Source organism: Apteryx rowi, unplaced genomic scaffold (assembly GCF_003343035.1).
Source record: "Apteryx rowi isolate R43461 unplaced genomic scaffold, aptRow1 scaffold_584, whole genome shotgun sequence".
Classification (NCBI taxonomy): domain Eukaryota; kingdom Metazoa; phylum Chordata; class Aves; order Apterygiformes; family Apterygidae; genus Apteryx; species Apteryx rowi.
The window spans coordinates 244,184-268,391 of record NW_020450854.1 but is presented as its reverse complement, the minus strand read 5'-3'; the positions used below and the strand labels follow the sequence as shown (position 1 = coordinate 268,391).

Below are 24,208 nucleotides of genomic sequence, written 5' to 3'. Positions count from 1 at the left end.
ACTGGAATAGATTTAGAAATGAATCTCTTCTGCTGTAAATTCTACTTTAGATTTCCTCTGTTAAGAAGCACTAACACTGCGTTCCCTACAGCACTCCCACAAACCGGACACACAGCAGAAGGTACCATATAGTGCTGCTCCCGCCCAGCTCCTTCATGCCACTTAGTGCTGCTGCGGTACAGACCTGCCCTGTGCTCAGGGGCATGGGAGAAGATAAAGTGGTTGCAGGAGCAACACATTACCTGACTCAGTTGCAAACGCTTGTACCACTGGAAGAGCTACTGATGCCTCCTTTTGCTCGGCTGACTGGTAGGCAAACAGCAGGAGCACAAGTTGTATGACAATGCTGCAAGGTTCCCACTCCTTCTACAGTGCCTGTACAGCAACTGTTTTTTTCATTTGCCTCAATCCAGTTTTTATATATTCTTTGCTACTTTTGCATCTGTCTAGACTTGGCACATTGTATGTTCTGCCAAATCAGTGCTTCACAGTAATACTCTCCACAGCATGACCTTTATGCATTTCAAAGTGGTCCTTGTGGGTTTTATGCCTCTATTGAGTTGTAATATAGTATGTTACTGAAATGCTGCTGTGACAAACGATTAGTTCTGCTTCACAAGGACCCCCCGAATAATCTGAGGAGTAAACTTTCACAACTGCTGTTACTCCACTGCTGTAATCCAACAACGTATTTTCAGTACTTCCAACAAAATTACAGCAGTTGCTAAAAGTATCTGAATTTTATCCTTGAATATTTATAGGAAAGTAATTCCACGTTATCTTAAAGTAGTACACTATTCTGGAGGAGAAGGGAGGTATTTTGTTGAATTTTATTTTCTGCAAGTGGCAAATTCATTCTCTCTCACATCAAAACACCTGAAGTGGGAAGCTGAGATACTAAGTACAGAATTCAAGCATTCTTGGCTTCTGAGACCAAGGCTCTTCTGTGTGCTTCCTTTTTTTAAAGTACTGATATAGAAGTACAAATAGAAGACCAAATACATTATCACTTGGAAATCCGGCATAATCTGGGTCTAACAAACATTACTGTTGGTATATTTAATAAACTGTCATTTGTTTATTCATCTTAAAGCAATATATTAAAGATTTCATCACAAATATGAATGAAATTGGTAACAGACAGTATCTGTATCTTATTTGAAAGGTAAATGAGTCATTTTTGTCCATTGGGGGACTAGGATAGAAGAGACTGCTCTTTAGTCTAGTGATTAAAAATAACTTTTCACTCATCACACACAATATCCTCTTTAATGATCCCTGGTTAGTATCACTTTCAGGATAACCTATTAAACAAATGGAGAAATAATGCATCCGTCAAAATTCAAGGTAAGGCGGGTATTTAAAATAAAAATAAGCATGAGTAAAACAAGATCCAGTATTATATCTAAAAATATAATATTAAGATATTAGGAAATAAAGACAAAACAGGTGTACAACATGCAGTGCAGAAGTGCTCCAAAGTATCAGGGTTCCTGAATGTTCGGAAGGGCTCTGCTCTAAGGAAAACCCTCAGCCACTGCAGAACACTGGGATGGTTCCAGCCCATTCCTCAGCTGTTCTCCCTTCCCTTTGAGTAAGCGGAGAAGCCATTACCACCTACCCCGAGTGCAAAGAGGCTAGATCAGGACACCTTTGCCTGTCCTCATGTAAATATCTTTTGATAACCATGATAAAATGCTTGTCTAAGCACAACAAATTAACAATTGCAGCATATTCACTCCCTGCTCAACTCTTCTACTGTAGTTTGTCTACATTAAAACTATGTAAATGTCAAAGTGGACAACAGCAATACATCATTTGGGAATTTCTAACTGTTCTAGTCAAATTACAGCCTTTACAACATTGATTTCTCACTGCAAGGGGTTTAAACTGTAATGAAGAAGAGCTCAAGAACAATCTTACAGGAAGCTTGTTTGCAGCTTTTAAACCAAAGTCTTCTGGATGGAAGATGGGACACAGCCTTACCCTACTAGGAGTGATAGACAGATTGGATCAGAGATGCTATTTTGGGAAAGAGTCCACTCTGGATACATAGGTATAAGAAAGTCACAACCCCACATCAGCCTTTGGAGTCCTAAAGGTGTGTAGGAACAGGTAGTCTTTTCATCTACATACACGCCAAGGTTATGTCTACACTACAAAATACAGTATCTACATTAATTCTAAGAAGTTAAATCCAGTACAAAAAGCGCTAGTACAAGACCATAACAGGACCAGTTTACTGGGCTGACAAGTTCTGCTGACAGTGATTCCTAAACTTGCAGCACCAGCTACGGTTGTCACCATAAAATTACTAAGCAGCAAGGTGGAGAGGAAGCTCTCACAAATCAGTGGTGATTTTGTCTTAAGACTGTGTAATGACTTCTGAATCTGCTCTACTGCAGATGTTTTTATGCATTCACAGAAATGACATACTTCAGTCATTAAGGTTTTTTTAGGCCCTTGCATTTATTACCCACAATTTTAAAAGCATTTATTAATTTTTCTCTGCTAGTAAAAACATTTTATTTTTTAACAAAATCCATGAAACAGAACTCAGCACATTCTGAAAGTACTGCAGTAGCACTGGTGCTCAAGAAGACAGAACTGCAACAGAAACTGAGGGTGGGAGGCYGAGGAAGGACAGAGTCAAGGCTTGGAGGAGCAGGAAACCTTGGGGTTTCTGGCTAGGAGGGCTTAGAAAGGCAGGGACTAAACAGAGTGGAAGGAACAGGAGGGGTTACCATGAGAGAAGTTTGAGGTCCATTTAGGAGATTCTTTGACATGGAAGGGGTTTGGTATAGGAGTTTGAGTGTGTTGGAGGAGTAAGATATTTGAGCTTTCAGGTGAGATGGGTGGGAGTCAAGGGGCAGAAGATGTTTCTGGTTCACGAGGACTTAGGAGCTCCATAGGGCAGTTCTGCAGTTCTGTCTGCTCAAGCCCCAGTGTTGCCACCATTCCTCACCCCRCTGTGGCCTGCTGTTCCATACCTTGCACCAGGTCAGCCCTATGCATGACCTCAATTTGAAGGTAGGCAAGGATGTGTAGGACTACACCTCCACACAGGGCTTCCTAGTACTGCCTCTTCCCTAACTCTTAGCTTCTGCTGTGAGCGTACATAGCCCTAAACATGAAAGTTTCATAAAATTAACTCAGTACTAACAATGTTCCAATATTTCTAGTCAAAAACAACGACATCAGAAAAAATAGTTTCAGAAGTGAAAAACAGATTCTTCATAATGAAAAAATAGTTTGAGAAATGAAAATGGGATCTTCAAGTAGTAAGTTACTTTACAACCGGAAGAAACCTAATTATAGCAACATTTCAACATTTCAAATGCATAGACACCGCTAGGAGTCTCTTACTGTGCAGTTGCAGTTTAGACGATGACTTTTTTACAGGATCTCAAGTTAAGGATGCTTATGAAGAATTAGAACACCTTTTAGACAAGTGTTGGGGAGATCACTTAGCTACCCTCCGGTTCAATAAACTGGACAACGATGGAAGATACTTTGCCAGTTAAGGGGATATTGAAAAGATAACTTCACTAAAAAAATTAGATTGGTTTTGTAAACTTTACATTGCTTTTTTTATCCCAAGTATAATAAAATACAGAAAAGCCAACTATCACAAAAAGCTAAAATTTTACTTTTATTACCAGTAAGTCATTGAAGCCACCACATCTTCAGATATATTTTGTGAGACATTTTTTCAGAAGAATTTTTTCTCCTGGAAATTTCTTTGTTTTAAAAAATATGCTAAAATTGTTACTACTTTTAATATACTTCATATTGTAACTACTTCATATCACATGGCTGCAACAACAGACCTTGCATAACAAGAATGACTTCCTTATGTGTATTCTGCATTAAAACTAAACTATTAAAAACAAAAAACGCTGCTGATACTGTTATTTTTTGCAAACTCTTGGAGAGCTGTAATACTAGTGTATAAAGTATCAAATTGTATTTAAAAATACATAAGATACATTCCAATAGGTAAAGTATCTGGTGATATGATGTATTTAAGAAGCAATTTCCTTAACAACAGCAAGAAGCCCAACTACAGTGGCATGTCAATAAGCCAGCAGTCTGCAACCGTATTGTTGATCTTCAATGCTTCAAAATTGTTCTCCAAAAAGAAAAAAATTGAACTCTTTATAACTCTTGAGTATTTTTCAGACTGTTGTTTGCTGTCCCATCTCTATTTGTTGCCACTGAGTACGTAAATAACAAGAGTTGAAAGTCTATTTCCTGTATACACAAAGTGCATGCTGCTCGTTGCCTAATCAATCGGGGATTTTATTTACCATTTGGTTGCACTAACAAAGGACTATATTTTTTTTCATGGTCTTGATTCAACCCCTCTCACTTCCTCACCTTTCCCTTTAGCAGCTCTCCTTCCAGCATGCTGCCCAGAAGCTCTCTGTTGCCCAGGACTGCAGAAGGGCTTTTCCACCTCCCAGGAAGATGGAAGACACACGAACAGTGGGAAAGTTTGTCTGCTAAAAATCAACGGGCATCGCGCTCACGCAAGCCATTACTTTGCCTGAATGCACAGATCTCTCAATGCCGCAGGTTTGAAGGTGCATTATTTTCATGATACTTTGAGGCTACTCACAAGCACTCCAATCCTAGGACATGGGATCAACCTCCAAGGGTTGTGGCTACTCTGTCGTGTTTCCTCTGTCCTCCATAACCACTTTACACAGCTACTCCAATGTTTCTCCCATGTCCTCATTCTCAGCCTGTCCACACGGATTGTGCGTTGTTGCCCCTTTGCTTCCGGGCAAAGGCCGCATCTCTTGGAAAACAGTGGGAGGAAGATGCCATGCACAGAGGTGATGGGCCTCCTTTCTGACTTCAGTCCTCTCAGACAGTAATTCAGGTGACAGCTGTTCTGAATAAAGGAATACATGTGACATAGCAATCTCACTCTATTTTGATAAAACAGGAAAAAAAAATCCATAGGAATCACAGTACAATTGCAAAAGTACTGAAACCTGAAACATGGCCTTCTACTAAATGAACCCCATTTTATTTATAAATCCCTACAATATATGGATGCTCAACATAGTAAGTAATGGAGAATATAAACCCTACAGCAACACAGGAGCCTCCTGTTCTGTATTTCTACAGCATGAAACCACTAATCCATGACTAGGCCCCAAGACTGTTACTGCTAGATAAATCGTGAATCACAGAAACAATTCGATGGATCTGGTAAGATTTTCCATTTGTAGCTAACTTTAGTGGCCACTACATGTCCCTGCAGTATTGTAAAATGCAGTTTGCAGAATGTTCACAGGGCTTCAGAAGAGCAGCTCTTTCTGAAATTTGATTAAAAATAAATAAGGAGAGATGGGAAGAAAAGGAATTAAGAGGTATTAAAGTACTGTTTCCTTTTTTAGCCCTCTGGAGAAATATATCCTGTAACCATCTGCCTGTATCACACATGAATATGAAACACACTCCTGTTGTGCTCATCTAGAACAAATCATGCAGTAGTATAGAAACAAATACAATTCACACATGATTATGTTCATTTATTGCCCCTTTCTGCATTCTGGGCTTTCTCATACAGTAGGATTTTGCTCTCCCTAAAGGACTTGAATCAAAATTCCAATCTGCAACTGACCAAGAAATTTGATCTTTCTCAACTTTCTCTGAGCTGTCTCTGAGTCAGCCTGAGCTTTTTAATTGAATTAATGTACACATTAATTCCATGCCAATGACTTATTTTTTCTTCCATGTCAAAACTCTGGGGGATCTGGTGGACCTGCTAGTTTATCCATCGTGGATCAGACAAAAACCCCCAAACCTATTTGATAACTATGAATATGTTTTTAAATGTTGATTAAATTCAGATTATTGCACAAAGAAAAAAAAAGGCATCCATGTGTATCTAAGTAAGACTGTAATCTCGTCTATGTGTAAGTGATTTAAAACAGAGTATTAACCTTATCTATAAATGTGTGTATGTAATATGTACACAGCCACGGGAACTGTCATTAGATAACACTGACACACAAAAGTCATAATGGGTAATTGGAGCATGCCATAAGAAAAAAAAAAAGACATACTCAAATCTCTATTTCATTTAATTTTGCTACAGTCATTGAGTTTTTTTTAGTTCTTTATGGAATGTGGAAGTTTTCAGGAAAATATATGTTTAATAAGACTGTTTAGATATTCACCTTCTTTATAGGAAAGACTGTTTAATCCATTTCCTTCATCACTAAAAAGTACAATCCTAATTATTTTGAATCAACTCTACCCCAAATTAGCAAAACAAAGAAAAATACTTACAGAATCTAGAAGATAAAGTCATAATCTTTTGGTCGCTCATGTTACTATCATAGAGAAAAAGCTTGCCACAAGTGCTTTTTCTTGGCAGAATTACAAGTGTGGTCAAAAGAAATATGGCATAACTCTAATTGAGCCCCAGATATTTGAATCACGGGAACTTTCAACACTATTATTGTCACTAATGACCCCTCAAAATATTGATGTCTACATAAATTCACCCTTATTGGGCGAGACAAAAAATACTGTTATGAAGACTACAGCTGGCTGCAAGACCAAAAAATACAGGGTGATAATAAATGACAGCACATTAAATCAAAGAATTATTAATGAAGATAACCTAATTGGGAGAGGAGACAACTGTCATGTTAAATGTCGTGAGGAGGTGATACAAAATTAGAAAGAAACATGTATAAAAGAAAGTGTAGAAAAAGGAATACAAAGGAATTGTGAGATAAGCCAAATGAGTAGAAAATAGTCCAAGGATATTCATATTGCAAATGTGCAAACTGATAGATTACAGAAACAATCTCAAACTGAGTTATTCCAAGAAGGATAAAGTCTAGATAGAACTAATGTCGAATGAGACTGGGCACATGACAAACTATAAATTACTTTGCAATGCCACACGAAGACACGAGGCATGGAGACTGGAGTTACTAAGTAGTCACTCCACATGGAAACTTGAATATGATTCTTTCCACGCAAAGGTATTTGTACCAGGGAAATGTTACAGAAATCAGAACATTTAAGAAGAGATCCAGGTTTGCCCATTTAAGCAAGAATAAATGCCTTGAACTGTATGATACAGAATTAAAATCTATTACAGGACTTCAGTATTCTCACGCAAAAACGGATCCACTAACAAAGCAGAGTATATTAGCCCAATTATGACCTGTGTGAGTTCGCTAGACATTAATAAAGCACTTCTGCACTGCTGAGAAGGAAAAACTCAGCAGCTCCGAGGTGGTTCTGTCCCATTTGGTCTGAATGCTCACACATTATATAGCTAAAATGGTATGTACAAGAAGCAAGTAAGAAAGATGCAGTCTAGGCTCCACAATGATTAACAGGTATTCAAGTTTTTAACTGCCCAAATTACCTCTGTCAGAACAGTATTATTTAAGAACAGAAGATATTATTAAAAAAAAAAAATTGCACCATTGTAAAATAACACTTTTTAAGCTATAAAATCAATACGAAGTCTTGCAGTAATAACAGAAACGTGCCTTTTTCCTAACTGGCAAGGTAGTGCATGCCGCATTGGAGAGAGAGTGTGTGTGTGCGCGTGTGTGTGCATACATACACACACACACACACACACACACACACACGCTTATTTTTGTGGCAGACACAAAGCTTTTAGAGAGCAAAAGAGTCCTAATTGGTATCAAAATTGCTGTGATAGTAACCTGGGAGGCTTAATTCTTCCACAATAATAAAGCTGGGAGATATTGTGCTTTTCTCTCCTATTTGGACCTCYCCAGTAGATACTGGTTCTCTTTTGGAAGAACACTCCATTTTAAACCTGTCAAAGTCCTTTGGCTTTTTTCCTGCCCTCAGCCCTTTTCATATCGATGGGTAAAATCAGTTTTGCATGTTAGCTAAAGAGGTAGCAAAATCACAAAATATAAATACTTCGGGGATTGCCCCTCAGCAACCGTGAAGTGTTTTCTGAGAAGGGACTATTATCTTGATCCATTATTTTCTCTCCTTCCTGATTTGCCAGACAGCTTATTGCTGAATTAAGCCAATATAAACATAAAAACTATGTCCCAATAACCAAGCAACAAACAGTACTTAGTATACAAAAAAAAAAAAGTTTTGTCATATAGTAAAAGAAAAAAATCACTAAGGGAACATGAATAATCTCTTGAAGCACACCTCAGTTTAATGGTCCACAAAATAAATTTACAATTTATAATTCATCTATCATTTATATAATTTAAATTTAATCAGATTATACATTATTAATTCAAAAATTGAATGTTATGACATATTTGTGTATTTAAGATATTTATAAAATTTTATATAGAGACTTTATAAATTATATTTTATTCATGTATTTATACCTTAAGCATACATCTGTCCAAAACTTATGTTGAGTGAACCTTACTATGTCAAAAGCTTTTCTCCTTCTTTCTTGCCTCTTACTTTCATAACATTTTATAAAGAGTTTTGAGGGTTTAACCACACTGATCAATCAGTTGCAAATGCTACCAAAAGACTTATGATGCCTTCTGTTTACAAAACCTCTTTCTGACATATATCAGAATGAAAAAGGCCTAAAGCCACAAAATTGATTTAAGTTCAGTTCTAAGATCATGTTTTATAGTTTTAGTAACCAGAAATGGAAGATCACAGCAGTACAAATATTTGTTACCTATTAATGCAGGACATATATTTCATTTCCAGCAGGACCTTATTATTGAACTTGCCCATCCCTATTCTAGGATGATAAGTATCTGAAAAATAAGTATCTGAAAAGTATATTAGCACCTTGCTTGCCAACAATTTTGCAATTCTGCTTTCTTTCAAAGTACTTGTTAATTTACCATAAGCAATGTTCTCTAATATTTGCGTAATATTATAGATTTGTATAGTGGGATGATATTACAAACTGCAAGCACATAGAGAGGAGATGCTGATACCTGCTTCTTGGACAGATTGAGAAGTAATCTTCTGACAATCCAGATAAAAAACGGACATCAGTAATGTCACAACGTGATGCTATTTGAAATTAGAATTGCTTAGTTTCAGTCTTCTCAGAAACACTGACAGATTTATTGATGAGCACTATTTCTGACATGGCTTACACTGACAAAAAGTATTAGGATTGTTGACAAAAAATTGTTATTTTGAATAAAACTTTTACTTAAAATATACTGAAACTTGCATTTTCAGTTAAGAATGTTATTTCTGGAACAATTCAAATGGAATTAATTGCCAGAATATTCAGTTTTGCATATTTATCTGAGACTAACATTTTTAGTGCACTTCTATGGAGTTACCATGATGCTTTCCTTAGCAAAATTAATTCACATGACTTGCATAGTAAATATCACAAAACACATAAATTGTGCAATAATCTTGATGAAATCTGCAGTCAAGTCAGCCTTTGTACCTCTGTGCTCTAAGATGGAAAAATCACTAAAGGAAACGGAGGAAAGACAAATAAACAAGTGGAAAACAAGGGTTTCATAAAGTTCTTCTGATAAAGGTAAAACAGACCTTTAGTCCCTTATATTTTATATTACATGAAACCTCTCTCATAAGCCTTACAATAATTACCTGAAGAGATCAGAAATATAGCTGGCTTATCATACTCATAGATTTTAATTCTTAAGATTATTGTTCCGGAGGAACTCCGGAAGGATAAAAGACATTTCAATAATAAAAAGCCATGAAATTTTATAACTCAAAAAAAAAAAATTAAGAACTCTTCAGTTTTGAAATAAATTTCAGGCAAAGCTTGGAGTTATTCTTCATTTAAACTAGTTCACTCATCCCCAGATCTTAGTAGTGCATAGGAATAATAAGTAAAACGATGCTTCTGAATCACTGAAACCCATCTTCCTGCTACCAAAGACACAGAATGCCTCTCAAGTAAGGATAGCATCCCACCGTAAAATGAATTCATTATTTTAACCCATATTATCCAAATTGGAAAGCCATTCCAAAAACTCAGTGCCCTAACAGGTAAGGCATTTATTCTTACTTCCAGTTTAAATTTCATTTACAGATGGTTGATTTTTTTTTTATTCTTGCATTAACTGTTACCTGTAGATGGCAGTCAYACCACTCACAGGGTTCTTCTGTTCCTTTTTGTTAATCTATACAAGTTAAACTCTTCTAAACTCCTCTCTCCATTTTTCTGAGGACCTTACTTGCCATTCTCTCCATTTGTTCCCATTTCAGTTCACCTTTCTGAATGCAGGTGAGCAGCAATGTACAAAATATTCCAGGTGTGGTTTCATCCGCATCTCATCAGGATACCTTAGCATCCTACCTGTCTCTTATGGATGCACCTTCTAACAACCCCAGGACCAGCTAGCACTTCTCCTCTTCATTCTGCTTGTTTCTACTCATTTTCTGCTGAGAAACTTGCAGTCTATAGCTGCAATTTCTGCTGTTAGTTCCCAAATGTAGGCACCTCACATTTTGTATTATTAAATTGCATCTAGTTTTTATTACTTCAGTCCTCTTCCATGCTCTTCTTCCTCTATAACATGTTGCTCTTCTGCTGTGTTAAGAATCTTTTAACTGTGTCATAGACAAATTCATCACAGCAGTGACATTCGCTGGCCCCACCACGAGTAGAAAGCCCTAATAAAGGCAGTCATTCCCCAGACAGCTCACTGAGAAGTGCCTCTAGCAATCTTCCTCCTGCCCGATGCTATCTGAAGTCACCCCAACCGTCATATCCTTTCACCTATGTTTACAGTTACTTTAATAATTCCCATCTCCTCCAGTTTGGCCTCTAATTTTCCATTTGGCACTATGACAGATTTTTATAAATCTGCTTTCCCTATTTAAAGAAACTGTTCTCTTTCCGAGAACAGCTATCATAAACCACTGGCATGATTTACCAAAGGTTAACAGTGGCTTAGTTCACGTTTTTCCTCTTATATACAGATAGAGCCACAGTTGATTTGGTAAGCACATTAAAAGCCTTGCTAATAGGCCTGCGATTTCATGTGACTTAAAAAAAAAAAAAAGAATGTTAAGATAAAAATTATCTGTTTTTCTCCTTCCTCTAACATGACTGTAAACATGGCTTATATTTGTGGATTGTGGGTTTGGTTTTTTTTTTTCCCTTTTCTATCACACCAGTTTCTAAAGCACGGTATCATCTGCCGGCTGGTATTTTCCCCTCTTCATGCATACCCTCTGATTTTCCCTAAGTTGTTTCTTCAAGTGGCTATTCACACTGTAATGTACTGAATCACCCTTCTACAAGGTTTARTTCCTTGCTCAGGATACCGATTCCTAATCGTTTTCTTAATCTTCAATTTGAAAAAAATTCCAAGTCTCCTCCATACTGCAGCTCCTGAGCCCTCGGCACCCACGATTTCCCACACTGCAGTGAATTCACTGACACTCGCCCTGTCCTAATTCTGATACTTCTAATTTTGCTGTACTGTTTAACACCACAACACTTTATGAATAATTTGTGTCAGGCTGACTTTGGATAACGCAGGTCCCAAGCAAGGTGCAGAAATGGGGCTTTAAGTAATTCTGTACAAGTAAAATTATTCCTTTTCCATGAACAGATCCAGCATACCGTAGACAGGGCTACCTTCTGAAATGGAGACCTCAGACCTTGGAAATGCAGGTCCCCCATTGCCTCTGGAAACCTAAAGGAGGAATTGCCCACTGCCCGATACAGGAACCAAACGCTATGACGGACCAGGGAAACTGCTCTGCGTGGGCGCTTATCACTCAGCGCATGACAGACTGCTGTCATCAGATGCCAAGAAAATATCAGCAAACTGAGAATTATAAATAATGACAGGGAAAATCTTGCCTACACTTTGCAAAGCTGTGCTGCTCCAAGGCCTGAATTTAACCTGCCCATAACAACACATTAAAAAAGCCCACACCATGCTTTAGAATCTGCTCAAAAAGTAGCATTTAGGCTAAAATAGCCAAACATATATTCCAAACACATCACTCTTGAGAAAAATATTGGAGGAATCAGAAATGTCAAGCCTTGTTTGAAACAATTTCTGTACTGTAACTGAATATACATGAGGAGCCAAGTGGAACACATCTGGTGCCTGGGCTGTGCAAACATACTTATAATTAAATAGAGTTGAACATCAAAATTCAGCAATGATGGAATTCATTAGACCAGTATAATGCTGTATTAATTACTCTCTTTTTTTGGTATCATCCACAGTATGCTTAAAGAGCTCTTCTTACCCATTGATACCAATGTGCTGTGACATACTCACATGTTCTCTACCAAAGGCTGAGGAAATACTAGACATGACAGAGGCTGACATGGAAAGGTGACTCCCGTCCAATAACTAAACTGTCAGTGAAACAAGAGGAAATTAATTTAAATTCATCCCCAGGCATGTAACTCTACAAATAAGTAGYGGCTTTACATTTTGTAAGGAAAGAGTCTCCTTTCTGTAGTAAGAAAAAATCCTAACACCACAAAAACAATAAATCACCCTTTTCCTTTGGCCAAAGGCATCCACAGAGTCCTTCTCTTCTTGGCTACAGAGATACAGAATTTCTTCACTTTGACATATCACCATATTTGTGAATTGAGCTACTGAGGAACAAGGTGATCTTGAGCCAATCCTATTTGACCGTCTACAACCCTCAGCTCTCAGCAAAAATGAATTTATTTCCTACAATCTTCTACTCATTCTTCCATCAACAATACTTCCTCAGTTCACCTGCCTTGTGTTATGGGCCTTCTATCAAAGACATTGTCCACTGACTTCAGCACAGACCTTACTAAGCATCTTCCTTGGGTCTCTCTTCACAGAAACCATGTCCATGCATTACTGCTCAAACCTGAGTTTTGGAAAGACCCACCAGCAGCCAATTGCTCTCTCTGAGCCTTTACATTGCTGCTGCTTCTATTCTCCTTCTTTCCTACCAGCCCTTGCTAGGTCTTGAGCCACTTCTATCAGACCTCCCAGAGACTGCTCTCAAATGCAGTTTAGTGCATGCAGCATTAAAGAGTACAGGTTCTCTAGACCATGAGGGTAAACCAGGCGCTCTGCTGCCAAGCTTGCCACTGACAGAAACTTGGGCTGACACCAACAAGGGAGGGCTGCCACGCTTTTTAAAATAAATTTGTCAGATGCCAAAGAGACTTGAAATCAGTGCCCAATTTCTTTCTTTGTGTAAAGCCACCCACTGCCTAATTTAGGTGCTCTCCATCTCCTGCCTAATGCACTTGCTTTTCCTCATTTTCCATAAAGAGCATTAAGGGAGCTTGGGCTAACTTAAGCACTAGGCTGGCTGGTAAAACTGGTAGTGCAAATAACAAGAGAAAAGAAAATACAGAGAGATGAAGGCAGGCCACAGAGGCAAAAAAGGACAGCTGAAATCAATTACAATTTGCACTTATTTCACATCAGCCCACAGGACCCCAGCAAAAAACAATGGCCCTGACCACCTACTTCACTGGCAATTCTCTACTGTCTGCGCAAGCAGTTTCAGCCATGTGCCCATGGGCTCGGCAGGAACTGCTCTGCATTAAATATACATTGAGTTCATAAATAAAATAATTTCTCTGAAGTGATATTTTTAATATAAGTAAAAGCAGCAAATGTTCAGACTTGGTTCCTTCAGACCACAGAGAAAATTCCCACTTATCCATTACAAACAGCCCAATGAAAGATTAAAATCATTAAGCCAAAAATGAAAGCACTTGAGGTTGTCTTTTAAGGGGAGAAGGTTTGTTTACACATGACTAAATAACATGTCCTTCCTAGAAACTATGGCATGCAAGAAATGTATTTGTCAGTAGTTACTAGTACAATTAAGAAATGTTGCATTTTTAACAAGTTGAGGATTCAGAAAACATGAAAGATATGATGAAAAGAATATTTTTAAAGTCTACTACTAGCTCTTCTTTTTTATCATTTTCCTATTAGCTATTTTGAAAAGGCTATATTTGAAACAGAACTAATTTAGATTTTGCATCACATTTGCTTTCTCTTCTAAAAAGCATAGAGCAACAACACAAAGACCCTAATAAGCCACACAAAATGTTTTTAAAATTCACAAAATGTAAAACTTTAACAAAGAATCTCTGACAATGATCACTGAGGAAGGATTGTTCAAAGATCTGCTTTCATGTGTAATTACAGGGGAGAATATTGACCTACGTATTCTTGATGCAGAGCAATCAATACACCCACATTACATAAATACCCGGCAGTATTTTACTACTCACTGCTTTTTTGTGTTACAAACGTTCAAAAATATCAAACCTAGGATTAGCTTACTGTGTAAGATGTCAAATTCTCAAAAAGATTTCCATATCTCGGTAGTTTACTCTTAACTGACTGTAGGTAAAAGTATACATACAAAAGCGATCAAAGCAGCACTGCTATTCAAAAGAAAAAAAAAAAAACAACAAAATCTTCCTTCCTAGTGCTGTGAGCCACTTGAAGGCTGAGTCCTCTCAGTACTCAAGGGCCACACTGTCATGGCCTCTCTCCTAGCAGATGACAAACACTTCTGCAAAATACAGTTAAGCCACAAATATGCAGACAGATGGATGTGCCCTGAAAAACCCCTGCCCACTCTCTTCCCAAGCCTGAGCAATGCCAGGCGCGAGCTATCCAGAACGGGCAGAACGATCGACGCAGCTTACTCCCAAATATCCTCTTTTCCAAACAACACTTGCACACGAACCAAGGACAGCGACCTGCTCAAAGGCAGTGTCTTTCCCCAGGGCTCTGCAGCCCATCCTGCTTCACCCGACTTGCTGCTGAGCTCTGACGTTACGGGAATGCCTGTGTTTTCTTAAGAGAGAAGCAAGGCAGGCGAGACGATCTTGGTAGGCTAAATACAACTCAGGGGCTGATACAGTGGAATCCCTTTTGGATATCTTTATGCCACATGCTTTTGGAAAACATTACAGTATCTTTCAAATGACATCCTACAACTGGCAATAGAAATAAACAAATAACACAAAGAAGACCACGTACTTTTCTAGACTCGATATCGCAAAGATACAGCAACTCCCATGGTGAAATCTACATCTAGAAAAGAGTATCATGCATTTTGATTTGCTTATTCTTCTCCTTTTTATCGCACAAAAGTGTGGCCCAGTCTTGTAGTTTCAAATACTCAACAGTAAGGCAAATGCACAGACAATTAATCCCTGAACCTTCCAAGGAAATGAGAATATAAAAGTCACTCGCAGAGGTAAGGGCTCCAAAACTAGTATTACCAACATGCACCAGCAGTTTAAACCATTTGAATCAAAGATTTTAAAGGAACTAGCTATAAAGTTCAATATTTGCATAAGCCTTTGCAAGATCAGAATAACAAGTCAGAGTAATTGTTGCAAGTTTATCTTAAAGGCATAGAAGACACTACGGATAGAGTACTACAGTTCAAAGGTTATACCAAATTCAGAGTCAACATGGAGTTTTCAAGAGACACATTTATACATTTATAAGCTTTTATTCATCCTACTGCAACAAGAAAATAAGAAAATAAAATCTGAAAGATATATCCATAGGGCAGTTTTGGTTAAAAATGTACCAGAGTTAGACCAAACAAAAACAAATTAGGATTTCCAATTCAAGAACCAGCTTTGTTCCCACTGAATTTAAGGGGAGTTTTACCATGAGTATAACAGGAGCATTCGGAAGTAGAGAGCCTTGCAGAAAGGAAGAGATATAGAGAGCATAGAATAATTTATCAGGTAGAGCTTATGATATTACAAACCATTTTTTGATCTTCCAAAAGCTCTGCTATTATGAGGCAACTCTATTCTTGTTTGGTCTGCTTTATAAAATTTTGAAAGTGCGAAAGGTTTTTCAGTTTTCCCTCTACCTGTTTATTTCCCTAGAAATGTGAGAAAAACCCCAATCCTTTTTTCTTTGCTATTGCTAGAGGATATTTTGAAGACTACAGTTATCTACACTGCGAGCTCTAACTTACTACGTTGAAGACGACAGGGTTGTCAATCCTGAATGAAACTATTGCTTCTGCCACATTAACTGGTCACTGCAATCAAGCATTTATCACACAAAGAAGTCGGTGACTGGAATCAGATGTTCATTATGTAAAGAAACTTAGATATCTATGCAAAATCATTCAAAAATTTCCATACACTAAATATATACACACCTTTTTATTATTTATAAAATAGATGCAGGGAACCTCAGCAGGCAAACACTTAGTCACAGAAACATTTTATGAGATGGCCCACAAAAATTAATGTGAATGCTTGTGCATGGACTGATTCTTTGAAAGCTAGTCAATGGAAGTAAAATAAATATTAATGACAGTCTTACCTGGTCCCAGGGGCAGATGACTCCTCCAAAACACATAAAGAGATATCCCATGGCAACAAGACATACCCAGACCACCAGAGAAAATACACGAAGCAGCTTCTTAAATACAGGTTCTACGCAGACAAGGATAAATATAGCAAAAAAAATTGCTAGGGCTGTTGGAACAGTTATTAAAAATGCCACGTGGTCTTCTATTTCCTGGAAACAGAGAAGAATGAAAAGGAAGTTAAAAGCTAAGGTACTTAAAAGATGAAACAACAGCGAGATATTCTAACCTGGCTGCACACAGAGCCTGGCTTTCTGAAAGACATGACATTGAATACCAAAAGTGATACAAATCGAAATAGGATTTCTTTCACTGCAAGAAGCTGTAATTTGGAATATTATCTTCATAAATAACTATTAACTACAGTACTGCATGGTGCTTCATTTGCTAAATTAAGAAATATATTAGTTGAAGCAGATTGGGAAACCTGTAAATCATACTACAGTAATGAACCAGGCCTGTAGGATGAAGGGAATTAAAAGGCAAGCCCAATCTGCAGAAGTAATACAGACTTTCTACCCCAGAAGGCAAAACATTTATGAGATGAGCGTGGCTTGCAGGGGCAATTCATGCTTCCCCGTTCAAGAATGCAGCTCTCAAAATGCCTCCCTAATCTACTGTGTGTCTGAAGGTCCATAAAAGCCTACTTTCTGTGTCAGCAAAATTCACCCGGTACCATAAATTTTGCTTCTGTTTAAAGTATTCATCTGGAAGGATGGGCTCTAGGTTATATACGTGCATTTTTTCTAGCAACTGCTTACTTCAAAATGTGCAAGGACCAGAATCTAATTTGAGATAAGACTGAGAACAAACAATATTTAAATTATTTGCAGAACCTATATATAAGTTGTCAGAAGTTACTACACTAATACCTTTAAATCATCTAAACAATCATTGTGCATTAAAAAAAAGAATAAATACTTGATTTTGTATGACCGTATTAGCTCAAAAACATCTCTGGTTGAAGGACCACAGCACTTTGGAAGTCTGATCATACCATCTTTACTCACTCAGGCAGCTGCTACGAATTATAAAAGCACGATTTGTAGCAATAAAGACTACAAAAGCAGGCTCCCAAACTCTACTGTTGCAACAGTATAAAATCCTCCACTAACACTGCACTTCATGCAGAAATTTCTCATATCTGTTTCACATACTGGTGGAATCTTTGGAACAATCTGAAATTTTCTCAACTCAAATACTTAACATTTTGCTTAAAAGCTTTTTGTTGTGATTTTTTTTCTTTTCTATTTGGTTAAGAATCACTACCCTTACAGTAAAACTGAAAATTTACTCTTTCAGCATTTCTCAGTATTTTTTCTTCTGTCCAGACCTAATAGACATCAGGTTGCATAACTGATGGATGTTTTATAAGGAGAGACTTGCTTTAACATTCCCTCACCTTCCTCTCCCCAAACTTCTTTTGGGGGTTGGTTTGTGAGCATGACCATGTACATACTGCACACTTCAAACACTGAGCTACTGCAGCAGGGACATCTGCACATTCACCCAGGCTGCAAAACACGTCCATCCGTGCTTTCAGATAGCCTTGACACACACAAGTAACATTTGCCTTTCTCACCTTTCAAACAGTATATGTTTAAGCTACACTGTTTTTTTGGGGGGTTGGTTTTTTTTTTGGGGGGGGGGGGGGAAGAAGGCTACATAAACTGAACTACAGCAGCAGATTTCCCTCATCTGTGTTTTCCTTTTGCTTTCCAAGCACAGAAATGAACCCATGCAACCACTTTTGAGAGCTGACTAATCAGTTCATCTTTCATCTCTTTATATTCTTTCTTCCCTTTTATATTTAAGAAGTCACACATTTAAGCAATTATTATTTCAACACTGACAATCAGCCTATAAGCTATAGAAAGGTCAAGAAATTACGGTGCTAACTTTGCAATGCAAACACTAATCTGGCAAAAGCATGCACATACAAAGGCTTTCAAGTGCTCAGGCAGTCCTGCAGAAAACAAACCTACAAGTTTAAAAGGTAGGCACAGACCTTGGTGTCTGCAGAAGTACAGAGCTGTATGAAGCCACAAACAGTAACCTTCTGTACTAATAGACAAAACATAACATGCAACTAGTATAGCAAGAGCTACTCATTTGTGTCCCTGACTTTTGTGATTTTTGTTCTCTCCCATCTCTAAAACGGGTTCCAGTGAACATCATGCCACTGTTTTTTTAATGTCCTCACCAAGGTCAGCCTAGATAATCGCCAACAAATTTAACTTAAATTGTTGACTTCCGAACTTCCAAGTGGGACTGCAGGACTCTTGCTGGAACCTCAGAGAAGTTAGAGCCTGTACGCACGCCCGGGTAACAGTGCACTCCTTGTGCTACCACACAGACAAGGTAAGAGCGCTGAAGAGGAATGCGCAAGCTCCTGAAGGAAGCTGACATTCAGGAAAAACATGGATTTAAATTATAACAAATCAGTATTTCAGTAATGCTGATCAGGCTACAAACATAGTAGTTATGTATCTATATGCAGTTCAACAACATTCCATTTCAGGAAAATATTTCTTGCATTTTCTAGAATGAGCATATATCTATCTTGCTTCATAACAAATCAACTATATTTAGAATTCAGTTTAGAATATACATACAAACATATAGTCATATATTTTTACATATATTCTTACATTAGATCAATGCATCTAAATGTTTGTTTCCAAATCAACAGCTAAACTGTGAATATCCTTTTTTTTCAAGCATACACTGATCTCAACACCTAGCTGAGCCCTGTTTTGATCAAAAACTTWAAAAAAAAAAAATCTACTTATCCCCTTTTCTGGTTTTCTGTTGCACAATTTCATAATTTTGCTCTGGTTTTACAAATACACAGAAAAAAAATAGATCACAATGAATCAGCTTCTCATCATATGTAAATTAATGCAACCTCATTGAGTCCACCTATTTTAGCTAGCTGGAAAACAATCTGTTTCTGGTGTCCTACACTGCTTGCATTCACCATATACTGTGTGCGTTTTAAAGTAAAAGAGAAATTTAAAGGTAGAATGTAGTACAAATTAGATAATAAAGAGAGAGAGAGAGAGAGAGAGAGAGAGAACAATTGTTATTACCACTTTAATAATTTCCAGAAAGCCTTGATATGTACTGGGGGCAGGGGGGGCAGAAGGTGTCCACAATTCTGCATGTAAAATACATGTTAAAGTTCAGATGAACCAAAGCATAAAGCATGTAACAATTTAATTTTGGAACTATTTTTCAACAATATTTTTCTATTACTTCAGAGGAACTAAAAATTCATGAAATTGTAGCTTCAAGAGTTTAAAGCTCTTAAACATTTAAAAACATTTAAAACTTCTAAAATCCCAATCAGCATTTGCAAACATTGATGTGCTTAGCAGGTTCAAAGAGGACGTCAGACGCAAACAGAAATCTTGAAGGCTAACTATTCCATTTCCCTAACCACTTTCCAAGTAAAACCGAAACCAAACAAACCACAACACACTTTGTTTTCTATTGCTAGTCTCAGAGACTAAAACACACAAAAGGTAATGGCATTAAAATACCAGCACGACACTTTCCAACATAGTGGCTAAGCCGACAACACGCGGTTCTTGACTCACAGCTGCCTTTTTGAGTCTTTTCTATTTTGCTTTTAATTACTGAAGAAATTAAAAAGTCTACTGTTAGAAATCTTTCCAACCTCCCCGTAAATTCATAAGAAAGATGCAATAGTCTCGTTATCCTCATTAAAATGTGAATAATCACTTTCGCTCATCTTTCCTTTTCCAGATAATGGTATGCCTTCAGTTTAATTTTAAACACAGCTGCTGTAGAGTACGCAACTGTTTTATATAAGCTACACATCTTAATAAAGTACTCTATAAAAGCAAACAAATGAGCACCTGAAACACCCATTTTAGCATAAAATCTATTTCCATGGTCCCTCTTTTTCTTTTGGTACTTCTTCCTTTATTCTGTGCAACTAAGGGAATTTGACAAGAGTCTATATACAGGAGACTCCTGCTGGGATCCAAAATACCACATGCTTAGTTGGAATTAATTCAAACAATTTACTATTTTAAATCACTATTCAAATCATCTTTTGTTGAGTTCAATGAAACATTTTCTTTTAAATGTAAATATAAAAACGTGAATAATGTCCTTCAAACATTAAAACTATATAAGATTTCATATATCTCTTGTCAAAAAAGTTGACTGTATTAAAAAAAAAAAAAGTGTTCAAGGATTATTAGTTCAATGACTTTTGTACCAAAACAGCATGACATCCTCCTTTAACTGGCCATTTTTCTGGCAGAGGCTTTTCCAGAACTCAAAAGAAATGAGAACTACAAGGATTTTCATAAGACGTATCGGCATCCTTCCCTTCATAAAGGCAGACAGTGTTTCAGTTCTTGAACATCTCAAGAAATATTTCTCTACGATGCTAAAAAGCTGCAAAAGTCTTCTGGCTATGTGTGACCCTCATCTCCTGCTTTCATATTTTAGTAGATCGGCTTATAGTGTTGACTGTGCTATGTGTGCCATCTACTAGGCAGCTGGAAAAATCTCCATTTTATTAGGAGGTGCCGCTCCCTGCTCTGGCTGACAAGCTGTATGGCTTCATTTTGAGCTTCAACATTTAAGACAAACAACTGAAAAGTTTTGGCCAGCCATCCCAGCTTTCTTTTCCATCAGTTCCATCACTATTTGTCCATCTTTGCTTCAGAAACAGCGTGGCATCTTTAAGGCCAGATGCTATTTCCAGGCCCATGTGGTACCTTATGGATCCACAACTTATCAAAACTCCTCTGTCTTTTATGCCCATCATTTCTCTTTCATAACACAAAGTCCTTCTTGTGCTTCTTGCTTAGCTGCCTGGTTAGATGCTTTCTCCTGTGCTTTTTTTTTTCCCCCCTAATCTTTTATTGAGCTTTGTGCAGCATGTTCATGGACACTAGCAGCAAATTGATTGACCTGTGCTTTTAATCAAACCTTCCTGAAGTTTGTGTCTCTCAATTTCCACTGAGGTCCTCTGTAATGGCATGCCGGAGATTTTTTCCCTCTGATTCACCACTCTGCATTTGGCTTTGCAGTGCAATGATAGCAGCATCAGGCTCCGCGTGCAGTTGTTTCAAGGTGTCTGCTGTCTTGAGAAATTCGGCCCTCTCTATTAACGAATCTGACGTGCAGTCCACATTGGCTGTCAGCACATAGTGATATCTGACTCCTCAATAGTCAGCAATCAGACCAGCAGTCTGCACATCACACGGATCAGGTAATTCTGCCTGGCATTACAGCTGCCAAGTTGCTCCATATTGATATAATCAGCAAGAAACAGTTCTTGATTTGTGGCTGCCTCTAGGTCATTTTGTATTTTTCAGTACACTGACACACTCTATTGGTATTGTAAGACTTCATTCAAACCTTTCATATGACATTCTCATACTTCAAAGTCCTGAACAATGTGTGCAAGTAAAATCCTCCAGTATGAGGAGTGTGGCATTTTGAATCAATGCAATAATATGGCTGAAACCATGTTCTTTGACCTCTACTGGATCTGTCCTAGCTAGCATGCAGGCACAAACAGGAATAATATGGTGACCAATCACGTAGGTTATTATGAACACCTCTGTGACCATCTATTTACCCAACTATAGTGCCAAGCACTTTTTGCCAGTAGGTTGTGTTTAGTGAATTAACTCCACACAGTTGTTAATTGTCTCGCTTACCTAGTAAAAAATAACCACATCCAGATTTTTCCAACTGAAATTTGCCTGATAGTAATTAGTGAAACTCACAAGCCTCAGTATTGTAGYAATGCTTATCAGGAATACCAAGTCTGAAATACCAGAGATCACAGACTTCTCTGCTTAATGCCAAAATATCAGATCTCACAAAGGGTTTGGATATGCTCCTAGGAAGTGCTGAGGAAGAGTCAAAAGCCATAGTCTGTGCAAATACCAATAACATAAGAAAGCACAAAAGAAGGGTTCTGAAGGCAAAATACTGGTTGCTAGTCAAGAAGCAGAGAACCATGGTAGCATTCCCAGAAAATGTCCCCAATACTAGATGTAGACAGGTTAAAAAGCAAAGGTTCAATAAGGAACTAAGAAAATGTGTAAAAAAGAGGATTCAAAGAAACCAGAGGAACTTTGGGAATAGAGATAGCTTGTAAAAGGTAGCTGGCCTTCATCTAGACCAGAAAAGAATGAGTTTACTGGCCCTTCACATAAAGGTCATAGGAAAACGTTCAACCTGAAGAGGTTAAAGAAACATGGTTTAAGAGAAGGGGTAATGTCATGGGAAACCTGTAATTCTCAAGCAAACCAAAGAAATTGATTACACTTAAGCAGAAAGGAAACGACAAAGAAAAGCCAGAACAGACAGACTCACTTTTTAAAAAGGCTGCAGAGAAATAAAACAATCAAATTAAAGTATATGTGCTTCTATATAAACACTGAGAGCCTAAGAAACAAGATAGAAGTATTACAATGTCTGATGCTAACAACATTATTTATACAGCAGTCGTACTGAAAACTTGGTGGAAAGATGACCATCAGCACAATAGTGTTGTTCCAGGGAAGCAAGTATACAGAAAAGACTGAAAGCCATGCTTTTGAAGGCATTGAAGAAAGCAAAGAATCATACTAAAAATCGTATTAACAAACTAGGAAAATCAACAAACAACAAGAGTCCTTATGAATAAAAACAGTAGGCTGAACAGCAAAGATTTATCAAAATATATAGCCATATAGGACAGATCACCAAACCAGTCTGGAAACTACCTATGACACTATGAAATGCAGAGATAAGAAAGGCTGGGAAGAAGAAAACACAATAGGTAACTTCAGTGACTCCCAGCTGAACTGGGTAAGTTCCACAACAGCAGGTGATGCTGAGACCAAACATTTAGACACTGTTATGTCTGTCCCATGCAGCAGCTGTTAAAGGATCACACAAGCAGAGAGGGTAAAGCTAGAAGCTAAGAGATTACAGTCTTTGTAGGAGGCCTGAAAACACTATAAATATAAGAGGCTCAGACCACAAGCTGTCTAAAGACAGGAAGGTGATAGATGTCACATCTCTCTTTCCTGGGATCCTTTTCAAAGAACAAGGGAAGTACCAGTAGGCCCGATATCTATCCTGGGCAAATTTGTTAAAAACTGTGGGCGTATAAATAAATATATTTGACTTTTGTAAAGAGAATTCATGCATCAATATTGCAGGAGTTCCTTAAGTGGTCAACATGGAGCATCCAGTTGACAGTCTATTCCAAAAGGCTTTCAAGAGGGTCTGTCACCTGAGACATTTAAACTAAGCTGCCATTGATTAAAAGTTATCACATGGATAAGGAAACAGTTGAAAAAAAACAAAACTAAGTATAGATGGGTAGTTTTAACAGTGGAGGGAAGTTGCCAACAGAAATTCTCAGGAATCTTACGGTATGTGATGTTCAACATCTTCATAATCAATTTGGAAAAACTGGTGAATAATGATCTGACAAACGTGGGCCAACTGTGAAGATCTACAAAAGGACCTCTTAATAGTTGCTACTGGGCAAGAAAATAGCAGGCAAAATTCAGTGGAGATATATGTGAAGTTGTGCAGGTCAGTCAAAACAATCCTAATTCTATATACATGATGACAAGCTCTTGGCTGACTATTAACACTTAGAAATGGAGAAACGTGGTGTTTATAATAGCCCCATGAAAAACATCACTTCAGTGCTCCTTAGCACTCAAAAAATAACTCAAAAAACAGATCAGGAAAACTATAAATAAAAGAGAGCATCATAATGCCGTTGCCTAAACCTATCCTGACCAAAGCCACCTCAATGCATAATGAATACTGTATGGAATTCTGGTCC

At 37.7% G+C, this 24,208-nt stretch overlaps 1 protein-coding gene across 1 annotated transcript in view; it reads right to left on the bottom strand.

Moving 5' to 3' along the window:
- The window catches only part of ADCY2 (adenylate cyclase 2), a 198,317-nt gene that overhangs the window by 163,938 nt on the left and 10,171 nt on the right, over nucleotides 1–24,208 (bottom strand). Inside the window, exon 2 of the mRNA XM_026082600.1 lies at nucleotides 16,314–16,511. Within this exon, the coding sequence (XP_025938385.1) occupies nucleotides 16,314–16,511 (198 nt within the window). The remainder of the gene's footprint in view (nucleotides 1–16,313; nucleotides 16,512–24,208) is intronic.